Source organism: Pristis pectinata, chromosome 8 (assembly GCF_009764475.1).
Source record: "Pristis pectinata isolate sPriPec2 chromosome 8, sPriPec2.1.pri, whole genome shotgun sequence".
Classification (NCBI taxonomy): Eukaryota; Metazoa; Chordata; class Chondrichthyes; order Rhinopristiformes; family Pristidae; genus Pristis; species Pristis pectinata.
The window spans coordinates 26,500,252-26,523,613 of NC_067412.1; the positions used below are offsets into that span (position 1 = coordinate 26,500,252).

The following is a 23,362-nucleotide window of genomic DNA, read 5'->3' on the forward strand; positions in this document are numbered from 1 at the left end:
GGAATTTTTTTTTCAGTGATATTGAATATAAGGCAAATATTGCAAATATTGCCCAGGACACCAAGAATGACATTTCTACTTTTCAGCCAATAGTGACAAAGGTTACATCAGAGATGAAAACAAGCCAATAGAATGTACCTAGTAAGAAAGTGGCCAATGAAATCAATACAAATCAGTTAAATTAGCAATGTTTGCAATACAACCACATTGGTAAGAAATTTGTTACCTTCATCCCAGGGTTATATGAAGGTAAATTAGTTTAACACTTCCTCTGAAAGAATGCACCCCCTCAATTTCTGGCACCAGGAATGTTGGCCTAGGTTATGAGATCAAGTGTCTAGAATGGGAATCCAACCAACTTACCTGCTTCAGAGTTAAGAATGCCACCAACAGAGTCACAGGTGACAGTTATTCCTTCAACATTGATCCAGCTTTCCAGGAACATTTGCTGTCAGTATAAACCTATGTAAGTAGTCTGTTAATCAAATATATCACTATTTTAATCATTTAGATGACAGTCAGTGAACTAAATATGGCACCATACTCACTGCATGAGTAGCACAGTTTGCTGCATGTTCATACTCTGTGGGTTCATATCTCCGATTGGCGGGCACTCTGTTATTCATAAACCTGTAAAGAAAATAGTATCTTAATCTGTGAAAGGGCACCTCGGTTGTCACATATTTGTGCTATATCCCAGTTGCTCCCATTTCCTACCCCTTTACATCATATGACAGTTTTCCTTCAAACAAGTGCAGCTGTTAAATGAGCACCAAGATGTGAATTCTCCCATTTAGTATGGGGAGCAGAGGAAAAGCAAGGTGGTATATAAATTACATGTTACTAGATCTTGCCAGTGTGTTAATGCATCACATCAGACAATATTACAGGTTCCACAGTTCAAATATATTACTTAACGCTGATAAGTTCCTGATGCTAGAGTGCTGCACTGAGATCGGAAATTTAGGTATTATTTGCCTTTTACAAGTAGTTCAGGTTCCATTTAGTTTCATTACACTTGGCATATTCTTTGTAGTTAAAGGTCAAATACAAACATAAACTATTTTAGTTCTGAAGAAGTGAAGAATGTTGTTGCAAAATCCTGAATGAAAATAATATCATTGCATCAGTGAGAGGACAGGTTTTTATATTGGAGGAAGAAAGTTTTAAGCTCTGGTTCTTTTCACAACTTCAGGATATATCAAAACAATGTACAGCCAATTAATATTTTTGTAATCACTCTGGGAAACACAACAGCTAATATGCATGAAGCAAGATCCCACAAACAGGAAATGACCACATGTTTGTTTGAATGATGTATTCAGCTGATGGATAAATATTATGCAGAATATCAGGGAAAATGCCTTTGTCCTTCTTTGAAATAGTGCTGGAGGTTCTACTATGCCCACCTAAGGGGACATACTAACTCTCAGTTTCTTTTCTCAGCTAAAAGACAAATGAAAAGTCAATAATGCAAGTGTAACACACCAATTTCTTCAGAGTTAGTCCTGCTCTTCTGCTGAAGCCTTTTGCATATTTGGAACTTCTGCTGCACTTCTAGTGCAAAGCAGAAGAAGCAGAGGAACTTCAAATTCAATGTCCCTTTTCTACAGTGAAAAATCATGAAGCTTTACAAATAGGATTTGTGGTAAATCTACAACATGGGCCACAAATATGAAATAATTACAAACAAAATACTTCAGGAATTCCAGAGAAGCATATTTGCCTACACTGAGGTTAGAATGTGGAACTTCTTACCACATGGAGTAATTATCACTGATGCACTTTGGGGGAAGCTGGATAAATACACAAGGGGCAAATAAACAGAAAGACGGCACAAAGACAGGTAAGAAAGTAAGTTGTAAAAAGGACATAAGGAGGACAAAGAGAAAGTGATGTGAGTGAACAAAAATTTGGCAAGTGGAGTATAATGTGGGATAATGCCAAATTCTCCATTTTGTCAAGAAAGATAAAAAAGGTGCATGCTATCTAACTGATGAGAGTTCACAGGACTTTGAAATGCAGAGGAAATGGGTTAGAAGGTTGTGGGCATGCTATGCTGGCGCCGGAAGTGTGGCGACACTTGCGGGCTGCCCCCAGCACACTCTATGCAAAAGGATGCATTTCACTGTGTGTTTCGATGTACATGTGACTAATAACGAAATCTTATCTTATGTGAGTGTCTTTATCATGATTCTCAAAAAGCAACTTTGCAGGTTCATCAAGTAATTAGGAGCTGAATAAGCACTTAGTAATATATAAACACACTTTAACAGATATGAATATGTGGTGTTGATATGTTTTTAGTTTTGTTTTAGAGATGTTTTTATAGACTATTTTAAATTTTTGTTGCACTGATATGAGCTGGTGAGAAACAGTATTTCATTTTTTTGTGTATGTAAATACTCAGAGAAATGACAATAAAGCAAATCTTGAATCTTGAATCTTTAAGCTAACAGAATGTCATCGTTTGCTGCTCTGGAAATCTAATACAAAAGTGGGGAAGTGTACTTTAGTTATATTGCGACATTGGTAAGACACATCTGGAGTACTGGGTACAGTATTGGTGTTCTTATTTAATGAAGGATGTAAATGAATTGTAAGAATTTATGAGAAAGCTTACTGGACTAATAGCTGGTGGGTTGCCTTGTGAGGATGGTTCGACAGGCTTGTATTTGTTGGAGTGTGGAAGAATGAGAGGGGACTTGATTGAAACATTCCAGTTACCCAGCCCTGACCGCCGCATTGCATCACTTCAACAACTTCCAGTTCCCTGGTCCTGACCGCCTCATTTTCACCATGGATGCCGAGTCCCTGTATACTTCCATCCCCCATCAGGAAGGCCTTCAGGCTCTCCGCTTCTTTCTCGACAACAGACCCAATCAGTTCCCCTCCATCACCACTCTCCTCTGTCTGGCAGAACTGGTACTCACTCTTAACAACTTTTCTTTCAGCTCCTCCCACTTTCTCTAAACCAAAGGTGTAGCCATGGGCATTCGCATGGGCCCCAGCTATGCCTGCCTCTTTGTCGGCTATGTGGAACAGACTGTGTTCCAAGCCAACACTGGTAACACTCCCCAACTCTTTCTCCGCTACATTGACGACTGCATTGGGGCTGCTTCCTGCACCCGTGCTGAGCTCGTCAATTTCATCAACTTCGCCTCCAACTTCCACCCTGCCGTCAGATTCACTTGGTCCATCTCCGCACCTCCCCTTTCTGGATCTCTCTGTCTCCGTCTCCGGAGACAGATTAACCACAGACATGTTCCACAAACCCACTGACTCCCACAGTTACTTTGACTACACCTCTTCCCACCCTGTCACTTGTAAGGATGCCATCCCCTTCTCCCTGTTCCTCTACCTCTGTCGCATCTGTTCCCACGATGAGGCTTTCCATTCCAGGACATCAGAGATGTCCACCTTTTTCAGTGATTGGGGTTTCCCTTCCATCAGCATCAGTGCTGCCCTGACCCGTATATCCTCTACTTCCCGCACGCCTGCCCTCACACCCTCCCCCTGCCGATGTAACAGGGACAGGGTTCCCCTTGTCCTTGCCTACAACCCCATGAGCCTCCATATCCAACACATCATTCTCCTCAACTTCTGCCACCTCCAGTGGGATCCTATCACCAGGCACACCTTCCCCTCACCCCCTCTCTGCTTTCCGAAGGGACCGCTCTCTCAGCGATTCCCTTGTCCACTCATCCATCCCCACCGATGACCCCCCAGCACTTATGCCTGCAACCGCACCAAGTGCTACACCTGTCCCTACACCTCCTCCCTCACCACCATTCAGGGTCCCAGACAATCCTTCCAGCTGAGGCAGTGCTTCACCTGTGAGTCCAAGGGTGTCATTTATTGCATCCAGTGCTCTTGGTGCGGCCTCCTGTACATCGGTGAGACCCAACGCAGATTGGGGACCCGCTTTGTCGAGCACCTTCGCTCCGTCCGCCACAACAGCCAGAATCTCCTGGTGGCCACCCACTTCAATTCCATATCCCACTCCCATACTGACATGTCTATCCACGGCCTCCTCTATTGCCATGTTGAGGCCAGGTGCAGGTTGGAGGAACAACACCTCATAATCCACCTTGGGAGTCTCCAAACTGATGGCCTCAACATCGATTTCTCGAACTTCTGGTGACCCCATGGGTTATGGGAAAATGGTTTCTCCTGTGAGAGAATGTACAATGAGGCATCAATATTTGATGGAGTAACCCCATCCCTTCTTTTTCTTTTCCTCCACTCCTATGTCTTCCCTTATTCTTACAGCTCCCTTCCCCCGCCTTGATGACCTGCCCGTCTCCTCTCCTCCCCTCCCCCATCCTTTATTCCATGGTCCACTGCCCTCCCCTACTGGATTCCTTTTTCTTCAGCCCTTTGCCTCTTCTACCTATCACCTCTCAGATCCCCCTCCCCCACCCACCTACCTTCCCCCTCTCACCTGGATTCGCCTATCCCCTGGACTCACCCATCACCTGCCTGCATGTGCTCCTTTCCCTCCCCCCACCTTCTTATTCTGGCTTCTACCCTCTTCCTTTCCAGTCCTCATGAAGGGTTTCGGCCCGAAACATTTACTGTTTATTTCCCTCCGTAGATGCTGCCTGACCTGCTGAGTCCCTGCAGTACTTTTTGTGTATTGCTGCAGATTCCAGCATCTGCAGAACTTTTTGTGTTTCCGGAGGGGTCTTGACAGGGTGGGTGATGGGAAAATGTTTTCTCCTGTGGGAGAATGTACAATGAGGCGTCAATATTTGATGGAGTTAGGATTGGTGAGTGGCCACAGTGGAGTTTGGAAATGGTACTGAAACATGATGCACTGAAGGCAGATGGAATGAATGTTTATGGGGATGAATGGGGTTCTGGCCAAGTGATGGATTTGCCTGTGTCTTCACATTACAACTCAGCGAGGAAAATAATTCCTTCTTGTTTTCATTGAATATTTTCCAATTGGTAGGGGGTAAAACATTTTCACAAACTCACGGAGACTTAGACATTCCATCAGAATTAAATCCATGGTATTACATGAGAAAAAACATTCACATGAACCTGGTTTTAAAAAACAACTGTATAAATTCTGGGATAAGCTTCCTAAACAACTTACTCAAAATATTTATCTATGGCAGCCACAGCAACTTGACAACACAACCTCAGCCACTTACTCTGCAGATTTTTGACTTTTCAAATAGCCTTTCTGTGCTTGCTTTTTAATGAAGAATTGATTTTGTCAAGGAGTGCTACCAGATTCAAACAGAAGGGAAGAACATAGAAGTTAGCCATAATAGGGGGGCATAATGGTCACTGCTTAGTGTCTAGAATGTTTATAAGGAACACACAATCTGCAGGACTAATTGAAGCCTTCAGTATGCTAAAATGCCAGGACATGTTAAATATGCTGACTGCCACTGAAGTAAAAGGCAGACAAAGACGAAGAATGATCAGAACTGGAAAATGCCCGAATATGGTAACAGCAGGGAGCAGACCCAAATAAATAAAGCAGAGAGAAACAGCACGTTTGGAAAAGAAGCAAATATAATTCTGAACAAGGGAGCATTGAGGAGAAACCTTCCTAACTTCAAGGAAAAAGGCTTGGTAATTTCATTGTTCTGGAGTTTATTCATTTTAGCAGTTGGATGAGAATCTATACTTTCCTTGCAGCAAAAACTATTGTGTTTTATTAGCAAACAAAATTTGTTAGAGCTGCAACATATTTTAGTGCCTTGCTTGATTTTTGACCCCTGCACCAGAGAGGGGGAAATCCCTTACAGCAGAAACTGATTATAACTCAAGCCGGGGAGGTGAATAAAACAGGTACATTACTTTCAATCTCTGTGTCTGTTAAGGCTTTAAATGTGCTCTTCTAGTTGTCTTTTAAAGTATCAGTGGAAATGATAAGCATTTGAAATGGAGCTAGTCTGTTTAATTTAAGGACCAGGTGAAAAATCCCCCGCCTCCAGGTTCTCATATCTCACTTTGCCTGTTTGAGAAAATATCAAAAAGTGAAAGGGTGCAAGTAATAGATCTGCTGTTCCAGCTCAGAGACTTGTTTGGCAACAATTGGGGTCAGAGGACAGGATTCAGAGACCTCCAGATTTTCCAATCATTAATTTTTATGTCTAAAAATCGGAGATCCCCGCAACTGGAAAGGGGGCGGTGTGCATGCACCTGTCTACATCAACGGTGCTGAGGTCGAGAGAGTTGAGAGTTTCAAGTTCCTGGGAGTGAACATCACCAACAGTCTGTCCTGGTCAAATCACATGGATGCCACGGCCAAGGAAGCTCACCAGTGCCTCTACTTCCTCAGGAGGCTAAAGAAATTCGGTATGTCCCCTTTGACACTCACCAACTTTTATCGATGCACCGTAGAAAGCATCCTATCTGGATACATCACAGCTTGGTATGGCAACTGCTCTGCCCAGGACCGCAAGAAACTGCAGGGAGTTGTGGATACAGCTCAGTGTGTCACGGAAACCAGCCTCCCCTCCATGGACTCTGTCTTTACCTCTCACTGCCTTGGTGAAGCAGCCAGCGTTATCAAAGACCCCACCCACCCGGGTCATTCTCTCTTCTCTCCTCTCCCATCAGGCAGAAGATACAGGAGCCTGAGGGCACACACCACCAGGCTCAAGGACAGCTTCTATCCCACTGTGATAAGACTATTGAACGGTTACCTTATACGATGAGATGGACTCTGACCTCACAATCTACCTTGTTGTGACCTTGCACCTTATTGTCTACCTGCACTGCACTTCTGCTGTAGCTGTGACACTTTACTCTGTACTGTTATCGTTTTTACCTGTACTACCTCAATGCACTCTGTACTAACTCAATGTAACTGCACTGTGTAGTGAATTGACCTCTACGATCGGTATTGGAGACAAGTTTTTCACTGTACCTTGGTACAAGTGACAATCATAAACCAATACCAGTACCAACTGACTGTTGAATATTTCTTCAAGCTCCTTGGCCAAGACTACAAATTCAGAAGATCAGTAATATAGCACTGAATAGTCACCGTGAAGCAATCTCTGATAAAGTCTATTAGTCTGCTACTAGTTTGTTAGTTTATGGGCTACAACTAAGTAAAGAAACAAGCAGATCATCTGCCATGTTTCTCACTATCCAACCACAATATGCAATTAAAATCAATTGGGAAACTTGCATGCCCACTCTCCAGAACTGACAGTCATCAGAAACTAACCCCCAGTTTGATCTGGGAGAAAATTCACTGAGGCATTGAATAAACTGTATGTTCTTTTTGTTATTTTCTTGGCAAGCATAGGGCAAGGCAGGAGGAGACAAGAGTTTATGTAATAAAACCTTCAGGAATACATCCAACCTGAGTTAGAAGCTCTACAAGCAGGACTTATTTCATTGCACTGAAGATAATTACACATCTACAAATTTAAATGGAATGATGACTATACAAGGTACACAGCAGAAAGTGTTCCTGCAAGCTCCTTCAAGGAATTAAGACTTACAAAAACATATGTATATGTGTCTGAATGGGAGTTGATCTTTTGTGGGGGACCCTGCTGTCATTTGCATTCAACTTATTCTGACACAGAGTTTTTTTGTCCTCCCCGAGCCTTTTATAAGGTGAGTACAGATCTCAGGGGACCATAATCCAAGGAGACACAAGTTGGAGAATGCTATTATAACACATTTTTAATTTTCCAAACATACCCCCTCCATGCCTTGACTATTCATCAAGAGCACAGGTACATGAATTTGCATTGATTTTCTAATTTTACCAATACTTTACCTTCATTGACCATTCTGGCCACATTGATTAACAGTTAAAGTATATCCTGATCTTGAATACCTTACTCTCCAAGCTTGATTAAATATTCAGAACTTTCATAACAAGGGTAACCTGTGTTGAACAGTGTATTGGTTGGTACCATTTTAAGAATTGTACCATGTGATCAACTGCTCTCTGTATTCTGTAACAATGTTTAGCTGGAAATTGCCAGAGACTCGGCCTCTGTGGAGAAAGTCACAGTGAGAAACATATTGTCCCAACGCTATAAGATTATCTTTTATTTAATAAAGTTTCCTTGCTGTTAGTTTGAATTAGTATTTCCCAATATCTTAAAGGAGAGATACGAGGTCAGGATGCCAGAAGTCCCAGTTAACCAAAACGTGAAACTTAGATGATGAACTTTGATTGGAATACTGAACTTCGGGGATGATCCCTCCCAAACGAGGTAACATATGGATGTGAACTGAGAAACAGTGATCTGTGTGATTGAATTGAGATAGTGCATGATGAAACAAATAAGGATGCTCGTAACTTGTCTAAAGAATGGAGAAAGGACGAGTTTGCTTTGTATCTGGAATTGGCAGTGACAGACAAACCAGAGGATATAAAGGTATTATTGTATCTTATTATATAAGATATTAGTGAAGCAGCAACCTGCGACACTTGTAAATTGACTCAAAAGCAATGAGCAATGTCCTCCCAAAGCAAGCCATCAATCTCGAAGTGTGCATATTGAAACCAACAAGTCCTAACCTGTCAATTTATTAGAATACCTTGAAGTAAGTTGGGAGATGTCTCTACAGGTGGCGAAGCAGAAGTAACAATAAGTCAGCATGGGCCAGTACGCCGTACTAGTAAGGAAATAGCTGAAGTATTCAATACAAGTGAGTTAAATTGGCAGTGTTTATTGGAATGACTGTACTGGTAAAAAATTTAAGTTACTTAGACATCTGTGGTGAATCCAAAGAATCAAAAGGGATATGGTACAGATTTCATTGCAGCAGAGAGAAAAATATTACACCTATCTTTTTTAGTAGTTCAGTAGAGCAGATAGGAGTGATAAAGATACACTTGAAGTGTTCATAAAAATTGCTTCTACACAAGCAGTTAGGTCAGCCATGACCACAGATAAATATGCATATGTTTATCATGGAACAGGGAAGCCAGAAGTGCAGGGAGACAACTGGAGGATTTGATGCCAAAGTAAAACAATGGACACAGTAGAATGATTTTTCTTTTTTCTTTCTGTTTTTAATTTTTAAAGGAAGGATGTCAGTGTAATATTCATTGGTAGTACTTTAAGAATTGTATCACATTACTAATGATTGGTGCTCTTGCAATATTGTTTGGTATAGAATTGTTTGACAAGGTAGGTCTCTTTTGGGAGAAAGCCACATTGAAGAGAATATTGACTTGGCACTGCATGCTTTTAATTTGCGGGGGCAGCAAGCAGTCAAAAAGGCAAATGGTGTGTTGGCCTTCTTAGCAAGAAGATTTGCAGAAGCTACATTACATGGTGAAGGTGAGATCCCACTTGGAGTATTGTCTGCAGTTTTGGTCTCCTTACCTGAGAATGGCTACACTTGCCTTAGAGGGGGGCAACAAAGGTTCACCAGACTGATTCCTGGGATGACATTGAGGAGAGATTGGGTCAATTAGGCCTGTATTCACAAGAATAAGAAGGGATCCAATTGAAACTTGCACAATTCTGATTGGACTAGGCTGACTGGATATAGGAAGAATGTTTCCCCAGGCTGTATGGTCCAGAATGAGAGGTCACAGTTTCACGCTACAAGGCAGGAGATTTCGGACAGAGATGAGGAGAAACATCTTCATTCAGAGGGTGGTAACCCAGTGGACTTTGTTTCCACAGAGGGCTACAGAAGCAAATCGCTGAATATTTGTAAGGACATAAATTTCTGAATCCAAAGGGCATCATGAGGTATCAGGAGAGCACAAAATATGGTACTGCGATAGATGATCAGCCATCCTTGCACCAATAGGTGGAGCGGGCTTGGAGAGCTAAATGGACAACTCCTCCATGTTTCTATGTGATAAAGTAGGCTTCTTAATTTGGACTGCTATTTTTCAGCATCTTAGAGAAAAAGGGATACTAAGATAACAATGAACTAAGGACTGGCAACTGAAACCTACGTGTTGGAGAGTTGGTGAGTTTGATAAGGATTTCTGTTCCTTATTACCATCAAAGAAATAGCAAACATGAACTTAAAGTCTCATCCTGGTATGCCAAGCCATTAATGCATGGGAAGAACAACAAGTGATGTGATCAGGGCATCCTGTTCAATTTGCTCAAGGAGGTAATGGTAGGTCTTCTAAGAATGCTGCAGTGTGAGGTGAAGGTGGTCCCCTAGTATTGTTACGAAGTACAATCTAGGATTTGGATTGCGCATGGCGTGGATGAAGATTGGACACAATGGCATTACCTTCCTGCCATTGACTTTCCAAGTACGAGAGGTCTCTAAGGAAAACTAGATGGCATGGAATCTGGGGAGAGCTGGCTAATTGGATACACAGTTGGCTGGATGGTAGGAAGCAGAGGGTGATGGTGAAAGGTTGTTTCTTGGACTAGAGGCCTGTGACTAATGGTGTGCCTCAGGGGTCAGTGCTAAGCCCACTGTTTGTCATCTATATCAAGGATTTGGATATGAATGTACAAGGCGTAATCACTAAGTTTGCAGATGACAATAAAATGGGTGGCATCATCGACAGTGAAGAAGGTTATCAAAAATTATAGGGGGTTCTTAATCAGCTAGTTAAGTGGGCTAAGGAATGGCAAATGGAGTTTAATTCAGATAAGTGTGAGGTATTGCATTTTGGAAAGTCAAATCAAGGAAGGATTTTCACAGTGAACAGTTGGGCCCCGGGGAGTATTTGTTCTACAAAGGGACCTTGGAGTTCAGGTACATGGTAGACAGGGTGATGAAGAAGGCTTTTGGCATGTTGTCCTTCATTAGTCAGGACATTGATTACAGAAGTTGGAAGTTTATGGTGCGGTTATACAAGATGCTGGTGATGCTGCACTTGGACTATTGTGTTCAGCTTTGGTCACCCTGCTATAGGAAAGGTGTTATTAAACTGGAAAGAGTGCAGTCAAGATTTACAAGGATGTTGCCAGGATTCGAGGGACTGAGTTATAGGGAGAGGTTGGACAGGTCAGGACTTTTTTCTTGGAGCGTAGGAGACTGAAAGGTGATATCATAGAGGTGTACAAGATCATGAGGGGCATAGATAGGGTGAATGCACACAGTCTTTTTCCCAGGGTTGGGGAACCAAGAACCAGAGGGCAAAGGTTTAGGGTGAGATTTAATAGGAAATTGAGGGACAACTTGTTTTTTTTACACATAGAGCATGGTACGTATATGGAATGAGGTGTCAGAGAAAGTGGCTGAGGCAGGTACAATAACAACTTTTGAATGACAGTTGGACAGGCACATGGATAGGAAAAGTTTAGAAGGTTATGGATCAAACACAGGCAAATGGGACCAGCTTGGATGTGCATCTTGGTCAGCGTGGACTAGTTGGGTCAAAGGACCTGTTCCCATGCTGTATGGCTCTATGACTATAAGACACCTTATTTACAGTGCATCCTGTAAATATTACTCATTGTATCCACAGTCTCTTGATAGTGGAGGGGACTGCCTTGATTTTAAGACTGGTAGAAATGGATTGCCTTCACCTGAATGAAATTAACATCTCATCGACCTACTGGCTACCAAGCTGATAAATATTAATTACAACTTTCACCAATCAACCAATTGCTCCAAATGGAAACCAACAGACTATTTGGTCACCAATAAAAATTCAAGTCCATGTGGATTTATTTTTCAGCTGTGGGATGAAAGTGTCGCCGGTAAGGCCAACAGTTCTTCCCCATCTCCTACTGCCCTTGAGCAGACGGTGGTGGTGAGATATCATGAACAGCTGTGTTACTTCTGATAAAAGTACTCCTAGAATCTTATTGGGTTGGGAGTACTAGGATTTAGGAATGAATGGTTATATATTTCCAAATTAGGATGCTGAATGACTTGAAGGGGAACTTGCAGATAATGATATTCCCATATGCCTGTTGTCGTTGTCCTGCTGGGTGATAGAGGTCACTGGTTTGAAAAGTGTTGTGCATTTTGTAGGTAGTACAGAGTGCTGCTGTGATGCATCAGTGATGAAGGGAACAAATATTTAGGCTAGTATTAAGTCTTGTACAACAGTCTGTTGGGTTCACAGTCACTATTACTGTAGTTTTTTAAAATAAATCCATATTATTTAATTACTTAAATTTAAATTCCTCAACTGCCTGGGTAGGGGATATAAACTTATATCCCTGTATCTTTAGTCTAGGCTACTGGATACCTAGCCCAGTACTCTGTCACCTATACTCTCCCTTCTTTTCATCCAAAAACATGTTGTCCCCAAATATAGCTCCAGAGGTTATTTTTATAATAATTACTCATAATCCTAGCAGGGAAAGAGTTCATGATGAAATAGGTGGCCCAAATACACCTTGACAAAAGCAACAATGGACTACTGAGAAAAGATCATAGTAATTAAACAGAAAAAAAATGCAGAGAATGTACAGAAGCAGTAACTATTGAAGAATAAATTAGATTCCCGTTTTAAAACTATTTAAATTTGAACAGATGTTAATGCAGCATTCTTGATTTTCTCTGATATCACGTTCTAAGGTCCTGGTTAGCTAGTTGGGTGGTGGGGATTTTGTTATGTTAGGGGGGTGGTTCGGGTGTCCAGATATGAGTTTGCCAGATGAATAAGAATATTGTTAAGTGTCTATATTTCACAATAAAGATATGCACCAAGTTCAAGTAGAATCATATTACCCCTATTATTTTAAAATATAAATTAATGAAAAACTTATAAAGTCCAAGTGTTATCCGCACTTCACCAGCTGTTAATCACCTTGTCCCTATTGACTACAGTATCCAAACATACTGGTTTTCATGGATCAATCTGCAGGACTAACCAACTCTGGAAAAATAAGTGGTGTTTTAATATTTGATATGCAGTAGTGTAGCAGTTAGCTAACACTTTACAGCACCAGCGACCTGGGTTCAAATCTGGCCACTGTCTGTAAGGAGTTTGTGCGTTCTCCCCGTGTCTGCATGGGTTTCCTCCAGGTGCTCCGGTTTCCTCCACATTCCAAAGACTGTACAGGTTAGGAAGTTGTGGGCATGCTATGTTGGCGCCGGAAGAGTGGCGACACTAATGGGCTGCCCGCAGAACACTACACAAAAGGATGTATTTCACTCTGTATTTCGAAGTACATGTTTTCTAAGAAGGAAACATGGATCTTGGCATTTTGCAATGGCGTAAGCTGTTAGCAAGTTAGAATCTCTCCAAACAGCTCTATCCACTGGCATAAATATCCACTGATACCAATGACCAGCCCTGTCTATATTACTAACTGGCGATTTGCATTTCATTACAAAATGGTTACGTTCACAGTAACAATGTAAATTGAGCCTTTAATGTGTTAAAATGACACATAGTCCTTCACAGAAGCGTTACCAGAAACAAATCTTCTTCTTAGGGAATCCCTCAACGTCAAGGATGACTTGCTTCTACATCAGTTCTGTGTGTTCTGGGGTGGCTGATGAGCCCAACGTGGGACCCTCAGACTCTGCCACAGGTAGGCAGGCAGGAAGTATGGAAGGTGCTGTGCTCCATCTGTTCTGGGCTTCCACATGCTCCTGATGAACAGAGTTGAGACTCTCAGTATCACACCGAATGCTGCTCCTGCTTTTGAGCAGTTATGTGGCTCCTATCTGTTGGTGGAGATGTTACACTTCCTATACTTCTGCAATGCCTTGTGCACATGCACATGCACATACGCGTTTACACACACACCTAGCAGCTCCTAGCTAAAGCCTTGGCCCATTAGGATGGCCAACAATAGTTTGATCAAAGGGGAAAGTTTTATGGAATGTCATAAAGATTGGTAGAGAGGTTTACAGTCATCGCCCTTGTCTACATGATTATGTGGGTCATGAGGAAGAATGTTCAGAACTGCAGATCACCTTGTACAATGGGAACCCACACTGTTACCTTATCAAAGGCACAGGCATGGTGAGAATGGTCTTATCCCATCCCAGTGCCCCTGACCTACCGCTGCTTAAACTGAGAATCTGCAGAAGTAACGTTCAGGAATAGAGAAGCAATAGAAAAAAAAGTGGAAGGCAGCCAAAAATAATGAATTGAGAAAGAACAGATGAGAGGCCCTGTGGTTAGGACATCAGAGGAGAACAAAGAGGTAAGCAGGATAAAGCTACAAAGAAAATTAATATAATTATTGCATCTTCTCCTAACTTGTTAAAAATAAGCTGTGCTTAAATGACCTAAGTGTCTTTCAAGTAAGCAGGGTGTAGTCAGTTCATAGTCTCAGCCAGAAGTTACGTGAATAGATGCCATAATTACAGCCCACTATCCTTCTACCAATCTACATTCATATCACATAGCTGTTTCTCTATCTATTTAATACAAAGGATGCAAAACAGTTGTTTCCCAGCCCCTCAATCTGCTCTATGGTTGCCGAGCAACCACTTTAAAACTGTGCTTCAGTTTCATTTGAGATCCAAGTTTTTGTTCCATCACTTTAGTCAAGTGTAAAAAAATTCTGAATTACCATTATTGTCGCTATACTAACCAATATAAGGTGATATTTTTCACATTCTTTTTGTGTGCTGTTCCTGTGTATAGTTGGATTCTGAGAGTGCAACAAGCCAGTCTGATCAGATCTGCAGTGGATTCAAACAGCTTGAATTTACCTCTAATTTATTTTGTGGCACAGATGAATTCAATAAATCATCTGTTTGATTTTAGTTTGAAGTGGCAAGGCTCTGTTTTAGACCTCCTTCTCTAAACCTCTTTTCTCTCCCTTTAAGACACTTGTTTCCTTGACCTCTCCTACTGTGGCTCAATGTCAAAATGTGTTTGATTACCTCCAGTGGTGTGGACTGGAGTGTTTTACAACATTAAAGACAATAAATAAATACAGGTTGTTGTTCCTGAATTTAGTATGTTCCTGAATTATATCTCAGAAAAATGAGGTTCTATACCGTGAACAGTCAGTATGACTGGATATGTTTACATCACCTTAAGCAAGTGCAGCTTTATTTATTCTGGTTAATGCTCCCTCTTCATCCATTTAAGATTAAGATTTTTTATTAGTCACATGTACGTCGAAACACACAGCGAAATACATTTTGCATAGAATGTTCTGGGGGCAGCCTGCAAGTGTCGCCGCGCTTCCGGCGCCAACTTAGCATGCCCACAACTTCCTAACCCATACGTCTTTGGAATGTGAGGAAACCCACACAGACACGGGGAGAATGTACTAAATCTTTACAGACAGCTGCGGGAATTGAACCCGGGTCGCTGGCACTGTAATAGTGTTATACGAAGCATTACACTACCGTGTCTGTTTTAAACAATGGGCCAACTGCCTTTGATTACTAAAGAAATTAGGGTTCTAGGTTCCTCATGCACTGACAATGGTGAATGGGATCTGAGTTGGCTAGCCATAAGAAAAACTTAACTTCTGTCCACAATAAATGTGCTAACTCTAGAAATGTACAGAAGTATTCAGGAACTGAAGATTAATTACTAGAAATTGAAGATAAATTACCAGGATAATGTTTCCCAGGACAAAAATCACAGGGATATGTATATATTTTTGCATTTTGCATGTTTTTATTTAGGTGTAAATATACTGGAGATGAAAACAAAGGCAATTGTAATAACAGTCAGTTAATCCAATTGTATAAAGAGTTTTATCACTTTTTAATTGGCCATGTTGTATGCTTGGAGAATAGGGCAATGGTGGGATAGGAGTAAACCTCCAGGAATGCACCCAATTAGCACCAATAATTCTATCCTGCAAGAAACTATAGGATCTCCACTCTGCAAATGTTCAGCTGGAAGTTGATATTGGGAGAATAAATAAATAGGGACTGTCATTAAGTGATGTTGCAAATGAGTTAAAATAAAGGGATGATGATAAAGAGAGTACAGATTCATGTACATGCTCTCTCTTATATCATAGGAAGTTGGAGGGCGGGAGTTGCCGCTAACACTGTGTCATAAACGAAGCACTTTGACGCTGCTCTCTCAATGTGCAGATTATATCTTTTCTGTGATAAAGCTCTTTTACACTGGTGTGAAATGCCATTAAATATCAATCATGAGAAGATTTACAGTGCAGCCGTTGCTCTCCAGTCTGGGTGATCTTTCCAACAGACATCAATCATACTTCTTCCACATTAAAGTGACACAATCTATGAAACCTTGATCAATACCAGCAGACCGTTAAAGATGATGTTGCAGGTTGAAGTGTATTCCCACTGCACAGCATTGTTAAAATTGTTTCCAGGCATTTTACTTCTCCATTTAGCAGCAGTCATTGGCTCTGGCCTGTTAATAGTGAGAAAAGTAGGCAGCCAAAGCACTCTGGCAGGGGTCACCACAAAGCGAATACAGAACATTAAGGAAAATGTGACCTCACACTAGGGGCGTAGGCTAGAGGAAGAGCCTTGGGTTGGGGAGATCCTAGTTTGAGTTCTGTGGCGGGTTTGACAGCTGGTAGTAAATTGAAAATTTAACACCTTTATGTACATCGGTCTAAGTACAATTCTTAGCTGCCAAAAGTTAGATTGTGGTAAACCTCCAGAAGCATCAATGTAATGTATTTCTTTTCTGACAATGCACAAGTAACCAACTTCTCATTTGTTCATAGAGGTCATTGGCTTAGAAGTTGCTTTATTACCTTTTAATGGAGTACTATGTCTTACCCTAATGAGTTTATAAAAATCAATAAAAACTGATAAGTTCCAGAACTGTGTTGGAGACGCAAGAGATTCTGCAGATGCTGGAATCTGGAGCAACACACACAAAATGCTAGAGGAACCTGAAACATCGACTGTTTATTTCCCTCCATAGACGCTGCCTGACCTGTTGAGTTCCTCCATCATTTTGTGTGTGTTGCTCCAGAACTGTTTGTCAGTTTCAGCAGGTACAACACTATTAAACCACTGCAAGATCTCAGCAATTGAACTCAGAGCTGTAATCTCATTGGCCGGCCTTAAAGAGACATAGACATAATACAAGGCTACAGTGGAGTGCTGCTGCTTCAGGAATGAAAGCTGCAGATGGGAGCAGGAGGGCAGAGTGCTTCCAAGTTCAGAGATGCTGGACAGGCTGGTGAAGAACATTGACCGCAGGAGCCATATTCTTTGTGCAAGAGGACCACCAGGAGGCCCTGAAATCTTTGCAACATTGCTGCACTCTGAATTCAACCTAGTTTCAAGTGTACAGCACTATTTTTACAAGGTGCAATGAACTTCAAATCATTTCTGCCATGTTTTAATAGCCAAAAGAAATTCTCAAATGATAAGGCATGTGGATTTATTTCTTTTATTTTGCATTATATTTTGTGCAGACCACTGTAAGAATTTGTTGCTTTAAAGTACTTTATTTGTTTTAAAATAAGAAGAAAAAATTTAGGTGACACTCAGCATCAGAGGAGAGAGAGAGTTTCAGCTGAATGACCTTCATCACAACTGGAGCAATGGGCAGGAATGGACCAAGAGGAAGAAGATGATCAGAGTGGAGGATGGGATTGGGCTTCACTCACCTGCGGTAATGGTCATTAGGACAGACCTAGGGAAAGAACACTACTGGAGGGGAGGACAAATACAGTTTGTGGGTTTGTTAGGTCAATGAACAGGCTTTCATGCAGCTAAGGATATGGGAAGCAGAGTCTAGGATGAGCTTAGGTTTACAGAGGGCGTGAGGTTGGAAGCTGGGGAGGACAGCAATAGAAAAGTCCCAGCTAGAGCTTTCGGTGCACAAAGTGGCGCCAGTCCACACTGTTACTATTGGGGAAATTGGTAACTGGAAGCTGAGAACTTTCCCTAATGCAATGTAAATTGGAATGTTTTAAATGAATAAAAATTCGAAACGTTCAGACCAGTGGGTGTAGTTTCCTTGGACTCACTGGCATTTTGAAGTCACTCTTTATTCCATGACTTCCAGCAGTAATAGACTGGATCCCACAGGCAGCAATTCCTTGTAAATGCCAGTGAAAGCACTGTTTAACCTTGAGCGATGGTATGCCAGTTCTCATTAAAGGCCTGCTCCTGCATTTGAAGTCCTCTTAGTTCCAGTATGTATGCAGAACACAATGCAGCATGGCATGATGCAAAAACTACTTTTTAAACTGTATGATGTCACTGCTGTGTAACTTGTGATGTCCGTGCACTAGCCCATTGCATGCACAGATGGGCATGATAGAATATACCATGTACACAAACAGGCTGGCACGGTAGTGTAGCAGTTAGCGTAACGCTATTACAGCGCCAGTGACCCAGGTTCAATTCTGGCCGCTGTCTGTAAGGCACTGAATCCACATCAACCATCAACCACACATTTACACTAATCCTGCATTAATTCCATTTTTATTCTCCCCACAATCTCATCAACTCCCTCCCCCCTCAGATTCTACCACTCACCTACACAATAAGGGGAATTTACAGTGGGCAATTAACCTACCAACCTACATAGCTGTGAGAAGTGGGAGAAAACCTGAGCACCCAGGAGGAACACACCACATTATCTCCACTCTACAACCAAGTTCAGACCTACCTCAGTCATCAAAGCTTGCATATGTGCTCATGCAGAGGCTGAGTTCCAAGTCAATTCCTTCTCTTAAGTCTATGTGAGGAAGAGCCTTATACTAAACATCCAAAAGAGAGAGAGCTCCTCTACCAACCTGCCCACCTACACAACACTGGCCCCTAACAATCAAGATCTTTGACAAGAGCTGGAGACGTGGATCACTTTCCATTACCTAAGAATGACCTATTTGGCAAAGGCAAACATCGGGAATAAAATTCAAAACAGCATCCAGTGCATTGGCACACTTTTTGGCCAACTGAGGGAATGAGAATTGGAAGATCTCAAATCTGCACCTAGCTCATAGTTCACCGAACAGCAATGATCCCTTGTCCTCCTGTATGCCTTGGAGACATGGACAGTCCACTGTAGTTACCTCAAAGCACTGGAGAAGTACCACCAACAATGTCTCTATTGACACGATAAGTGAATCAATGATAGTGTCCTCTCCCTGGTCAACATCTCTAAGATAAAGACAGTGGTCACACTCAACCAGCCTCCAAGCATCTGATATCAGACTTGAAATTAGCTCCAGACAGAAAGAAAAAATGTTTTAAGAAATTCCTCAAAAAAAATTCAAGATCCTCACTGAATCTTGGGAATCTTTGGCCCGTGACCACACAAAAGAAGAAGGAACATCCAAGGTGGTACTGAGCACCTCCAGTGTCCTTGCCAGGAGCACACTGAGGCCAGTAGGAGCACACAGTGTCCCAAACATCCACCCTGTCAAGAACAACCTGCTCCACATGAACGGAGTGAAAACAACTTATCCTCAACCACAATGGACTGCCAATAAAGGAAAAGAGAAAGATCACCCAAACTCAAAGAAAGGCATCTTCATCGATGTTTCCTTCAGAGCCCACAGGAGCAGGCAGAGTGGGCAGATGGATTTGCCCAAAGTGTAGCTATTCAGAGCCTGCACTCACTCCACTCATTCCCTACAGAGACTTCCTTGGCAACTTCCTGCCAGGAAAGTCTTTGTGGAACCCCCCACTCCCACTGCCTGCCCCCACCCCCCCCCACCCATGCTTAAACAAAGAAAATGCCTTTTGCGATAACTGTTCCTCCGCACCCTCTCCAAGTCCCTCTGAATCCCTGGGAGCACCATCCCACCCCATCTCCCACCCACCCCCACTACGATTGGAGCATCTAGTCATTCAGTAGCAATACACCTCTGTAGCTGGCATAATGGTGCTTGTATTGTGGCATGTCATTTTACGAGCTCCCTGTAAAGGTAGCGCCTTAAATGACGTAGGCTGTGAGAATTTGTAACATTTCAATTGGAACTCCTGTGCTGAAACTGATAATGCCTGTTTCACAGGGAAACCTGATAGTGCTGTGAATATCATATTTGAAGTTCTCTTAATGCGACTTTTAACAAACAACATGAAGAAATTTCCAGACACCTATGTTTTGAGCCAGAAACAGACCAGGTGCTTTGGAAACTGAATGTAGTTTGCAAATGTCTATGGCTTGTTGTTGCAGCTTGTCTGTGTTACAATGTAGTATATTGGGGATGGCAATAAGTGTTCACTTTACACAGGCATCCATCTATCCATACAAGTTTTGCAGCAGTCATTACTGTGGGGGCAGATTGATAACTAGCTATTAATCAGAATGGTTTCCACAGGCTTAATCATTTGGTATTGTTTGTAGCAGAGCCATAAGGTGGGGTTGGGGCAAGGAGGAGGGTGGGCCCTTTTATATTCTTCAATGTGAGGAACTTAAAACCAATGCTTTGGAGGTTTGTCAGCAAAATGACCCAAGCTTTATTACATCTTGGTTCTTTTAAGAAAATAAGCAATATTGATTGAGTTTTCTTCACTTTTCTCTATTGACTTCCCTGCTATTACAGCTAAAAGGATGCTGCAGTGTAATCTTTAGTTCTAGCTGACAAAATCAACAAAATAAAACTACTGTTAATGTGGGTGTTCTCTAATTGGAACTAACATAACGATACCCCTTTATTCTTGATGCCTAAGCAAGAATTTCTGATTAAACATGCTGAAACAGATTTGTTCCCCAGTAGCATTGGCAGCTTCCAGATAGCCTGCTTGGCACAGTGACAGGAAGTACGATGAATAGTGAAGAGTATCACAAAGGGAAGGGGGAGTCTAGCCCTGTCCAGCGGCTCTCATCTGGGTCTCATGTCTGCAGGTCATTTCCATTTTATTCATGGTGTCTGTGGGAGCCTAAGGTTCCACTCAAGTGCTGAGATGCTTTCCTATGTTCTTCCTATTCTTATGCAAAATAGCCCACTGCTTTGCCCAAATTGCTGGGTTGAGTTGCTGAGGGCTTCTAAATCTTTTTCCAAAGCTTGTGGGCAGAAAGAGATAGGGGTACTTGTTTGCAACATTTTACACTACTATTCTTGATTTAATCCACACAACACTTTTACATCATTGTTTGATACAGCTGCTCTAAAATTTAGGCTGTTTATTGAAGGCTATAAACAGCCTAAATTTTAGAGCAGCTGTATCAAACAATCAGCTCCAGTATTAGACTGAACAGTTGGTTAAGAAGGTGGGAAGGGTATAATTGAACACCAAAGATATCGTAGATTAAGTAGGACAACTTTAAACTTAGAGCCATGTCTGCAGAGACTGACCAACACACCAAAGAGCTGGAGGAACTTAGCGGGTCAAGTCACCCCTTGTGATTTCAATCTCTTCCCCTATCCTAAACTGGGCCTTGAATCTCACACATTCCAGATATTACCAAGACTGCCTATTTCTCCATGAACTCTGTTTCTCTTTCCACAGATGCTGCCTGACCTGCTGAGTGTTTTCAGCATTTTCTGCTTTTGGGCAACTCCTTATTTTTAAACAGTGACCTCTAGTTCTCCCACAAGAGAAAACATGTTCTCCACATCCAGCTTACCAAGTCCCCTCAAGCTCTAACATCAAGTTCCCTGCCACTCTTGTAAATTTCAATGCATACAAGCCTAGCCTGTCCAGCCTTTCCTCAGAAGATATCCTGACCACTCCAAGGATTAGTCTGGTAAACTTTCTCTGAACTACTTCCAATGCATTAACATCTTACCTTAACTAAGACAGCAATTCTACACACAATACCCAACATGTGGTCCCTGCATTCCCTGGCCATTTATCCTTGACATTTGACAATTAGTTCATAGATACATGACTCCTAGACATCAAAATCATTGTGCAATATCTTGGGAAATATTGTAAAGTATCTTGCAGATAATATATTACATTTGAACCTCATAATAAACTGTACAAGATGCTTCATGAAATGTAATATTTTATGTACCATTTTATACACTAAAAAATAATTATTGTTACTCAATGCATGTTGGTCACACATTATGACTGAATATTAGTAATAAATCCAAAAAGAACATTTGTATTTGTTGCCATAAATGCAAGCATGTTTAGGACTTCACATACAAGTACATCCAAAGGAAGAACTCCAGAAGTTGCTGACAGATTCCAGTCTGGACTCTGCATGGAGCAAAAACTTACTGAAGTTTCCTAGAACTTGTGTGTAAAGTCCATTCATGGATTATGTAAAGCAGGATCAGAGAACTCATTCATTTCAATGGAGATTTTGCAGCTTCAAAAAAAAAGTAAGGATTGCTTAAGGCAAATTTTTTCATAATTTTATGTTTTTTGCAGCATCGTTTTGTTAATTATTTATGTGTATTTATGTTTAATTAAGCTTTTATGCAGCATTTTCAGAGGTTCAACGCTGATCTAATCTTGGTCTCCACCCTCCTGTATGATCCGCATTATGCTTGACTCCCCTTTGGCTTAAAAACCTATCTACCTCAACCTTGAATTTTTTCAATGACTCGGCCTCCACAGCTCCCTGCGATACAGAATTTTCAAGTTTCACTACTAGGACAACAGGTCACCCGAATGAGTAGGGATGAATGAAGTAAAGCTGAATCAGTAGGGTTTTTACAACAATCCAATAACTTCATGTTACTTTGCTTTAACTGATATGAGGCTTTTTACTTCCAAATTGTTTGTTAAATAAATGAATATTCTTTAAAGAAGTAAGGCCATGAAGTAAGTAAATCAAGACCAGTCACATGAAGACCAGTACTAAACCAGTCACAATTGCTGAATTGCAGAGATTAGGAAGTAAATAAGGCAACAACAGCAGATATTATGAGCTACATGTTCTGACTCTGATCCCTCTCAGATGAATATTTTAATCCAATTACTAATGCCAGCAAATCAAGTTGTCATAAGGATTTAAAAAAAGGCTTTCTTGATCAGTACACACACTGATTTTTTTTCTCCCTCAACAGATCTCACTGCTTCTAAATCCCTGTTACCATAAAATAATGGATGAAGCATCTGCTACTTGTAAACCAGGCTGTCATAACAATTTATCTGAATTTCCTATCAGGGTTTGAATTATTCAACAAAGAAGCAAACATATTTCACATAAGCAGAGGCACAGTGAATTGCCATTCACCACAATAACATTACTCAGCCGGAAAATAAAACAATCACCCATACAACAGGAAGACATATGTCTCAAAAACATTTCTAATGTAAAGCACTAATGTATTATTTGTGGCTCCTGTCCACATACTGAAGTTCCTGGTACTCCAGAATTAACTGGAGGAGCAAAGATTTTCTCCAGCTTCTTCACTATCTGACATCTCCACAAGCCTCTCTCCTCTGCCATTGTGCAACAAGTTCATGGTACTAAAACTGAGACCTTCCTTTCAGCAGCCTTTGTAACATCTTCTCCTTACCCTTGCCAAGTAAATTAAACATTCCCAAATGAAGCCTTCGTGCCCTTTCCCTGAAATACGTCCTCGCCCTCTCTGTTTCTGGTTCCTCGTCTTTCTCTGAGCTTGCTGTCCATAAAATCCATCTCCTAACCCCTTGACCCAATTTCCACTACACTACTAAC

At 41.5% G+C, this 23,362-nt stretch overlaps 1 protein-coding gene across 4 annotated transcripts in view; it reads right to left on the reverse strand.

The window, feature by feature from the left end:
• Positions 1-23,362, reverse strand: part of mmd2a (monocyte to macrophage differentiation-associated 2a) — a 72,682-nt gene that overhangs the window by 37,678 nt on the left and 11,642 nt on the right. For 3 of the 4 annotated variants that reach the window (XM_052022389.1, XM_052022391.1, XM_052022388.1), the window contains exon 2: positions 549-630. In XM_052022389.1, coding sequence (XP_051878349.1) covers positions 549-626 — 78 coding nt within the window. In that variant the 5' untranslated portion in view covers positions 627-630. Of the gene's footprint in view, positions 1-548; positions 631-13,306; positions 13,402-23,362 lie in introns of those variants that run through there. The other variant, XM_052022390.1, reaches the window with a different exon arrangement.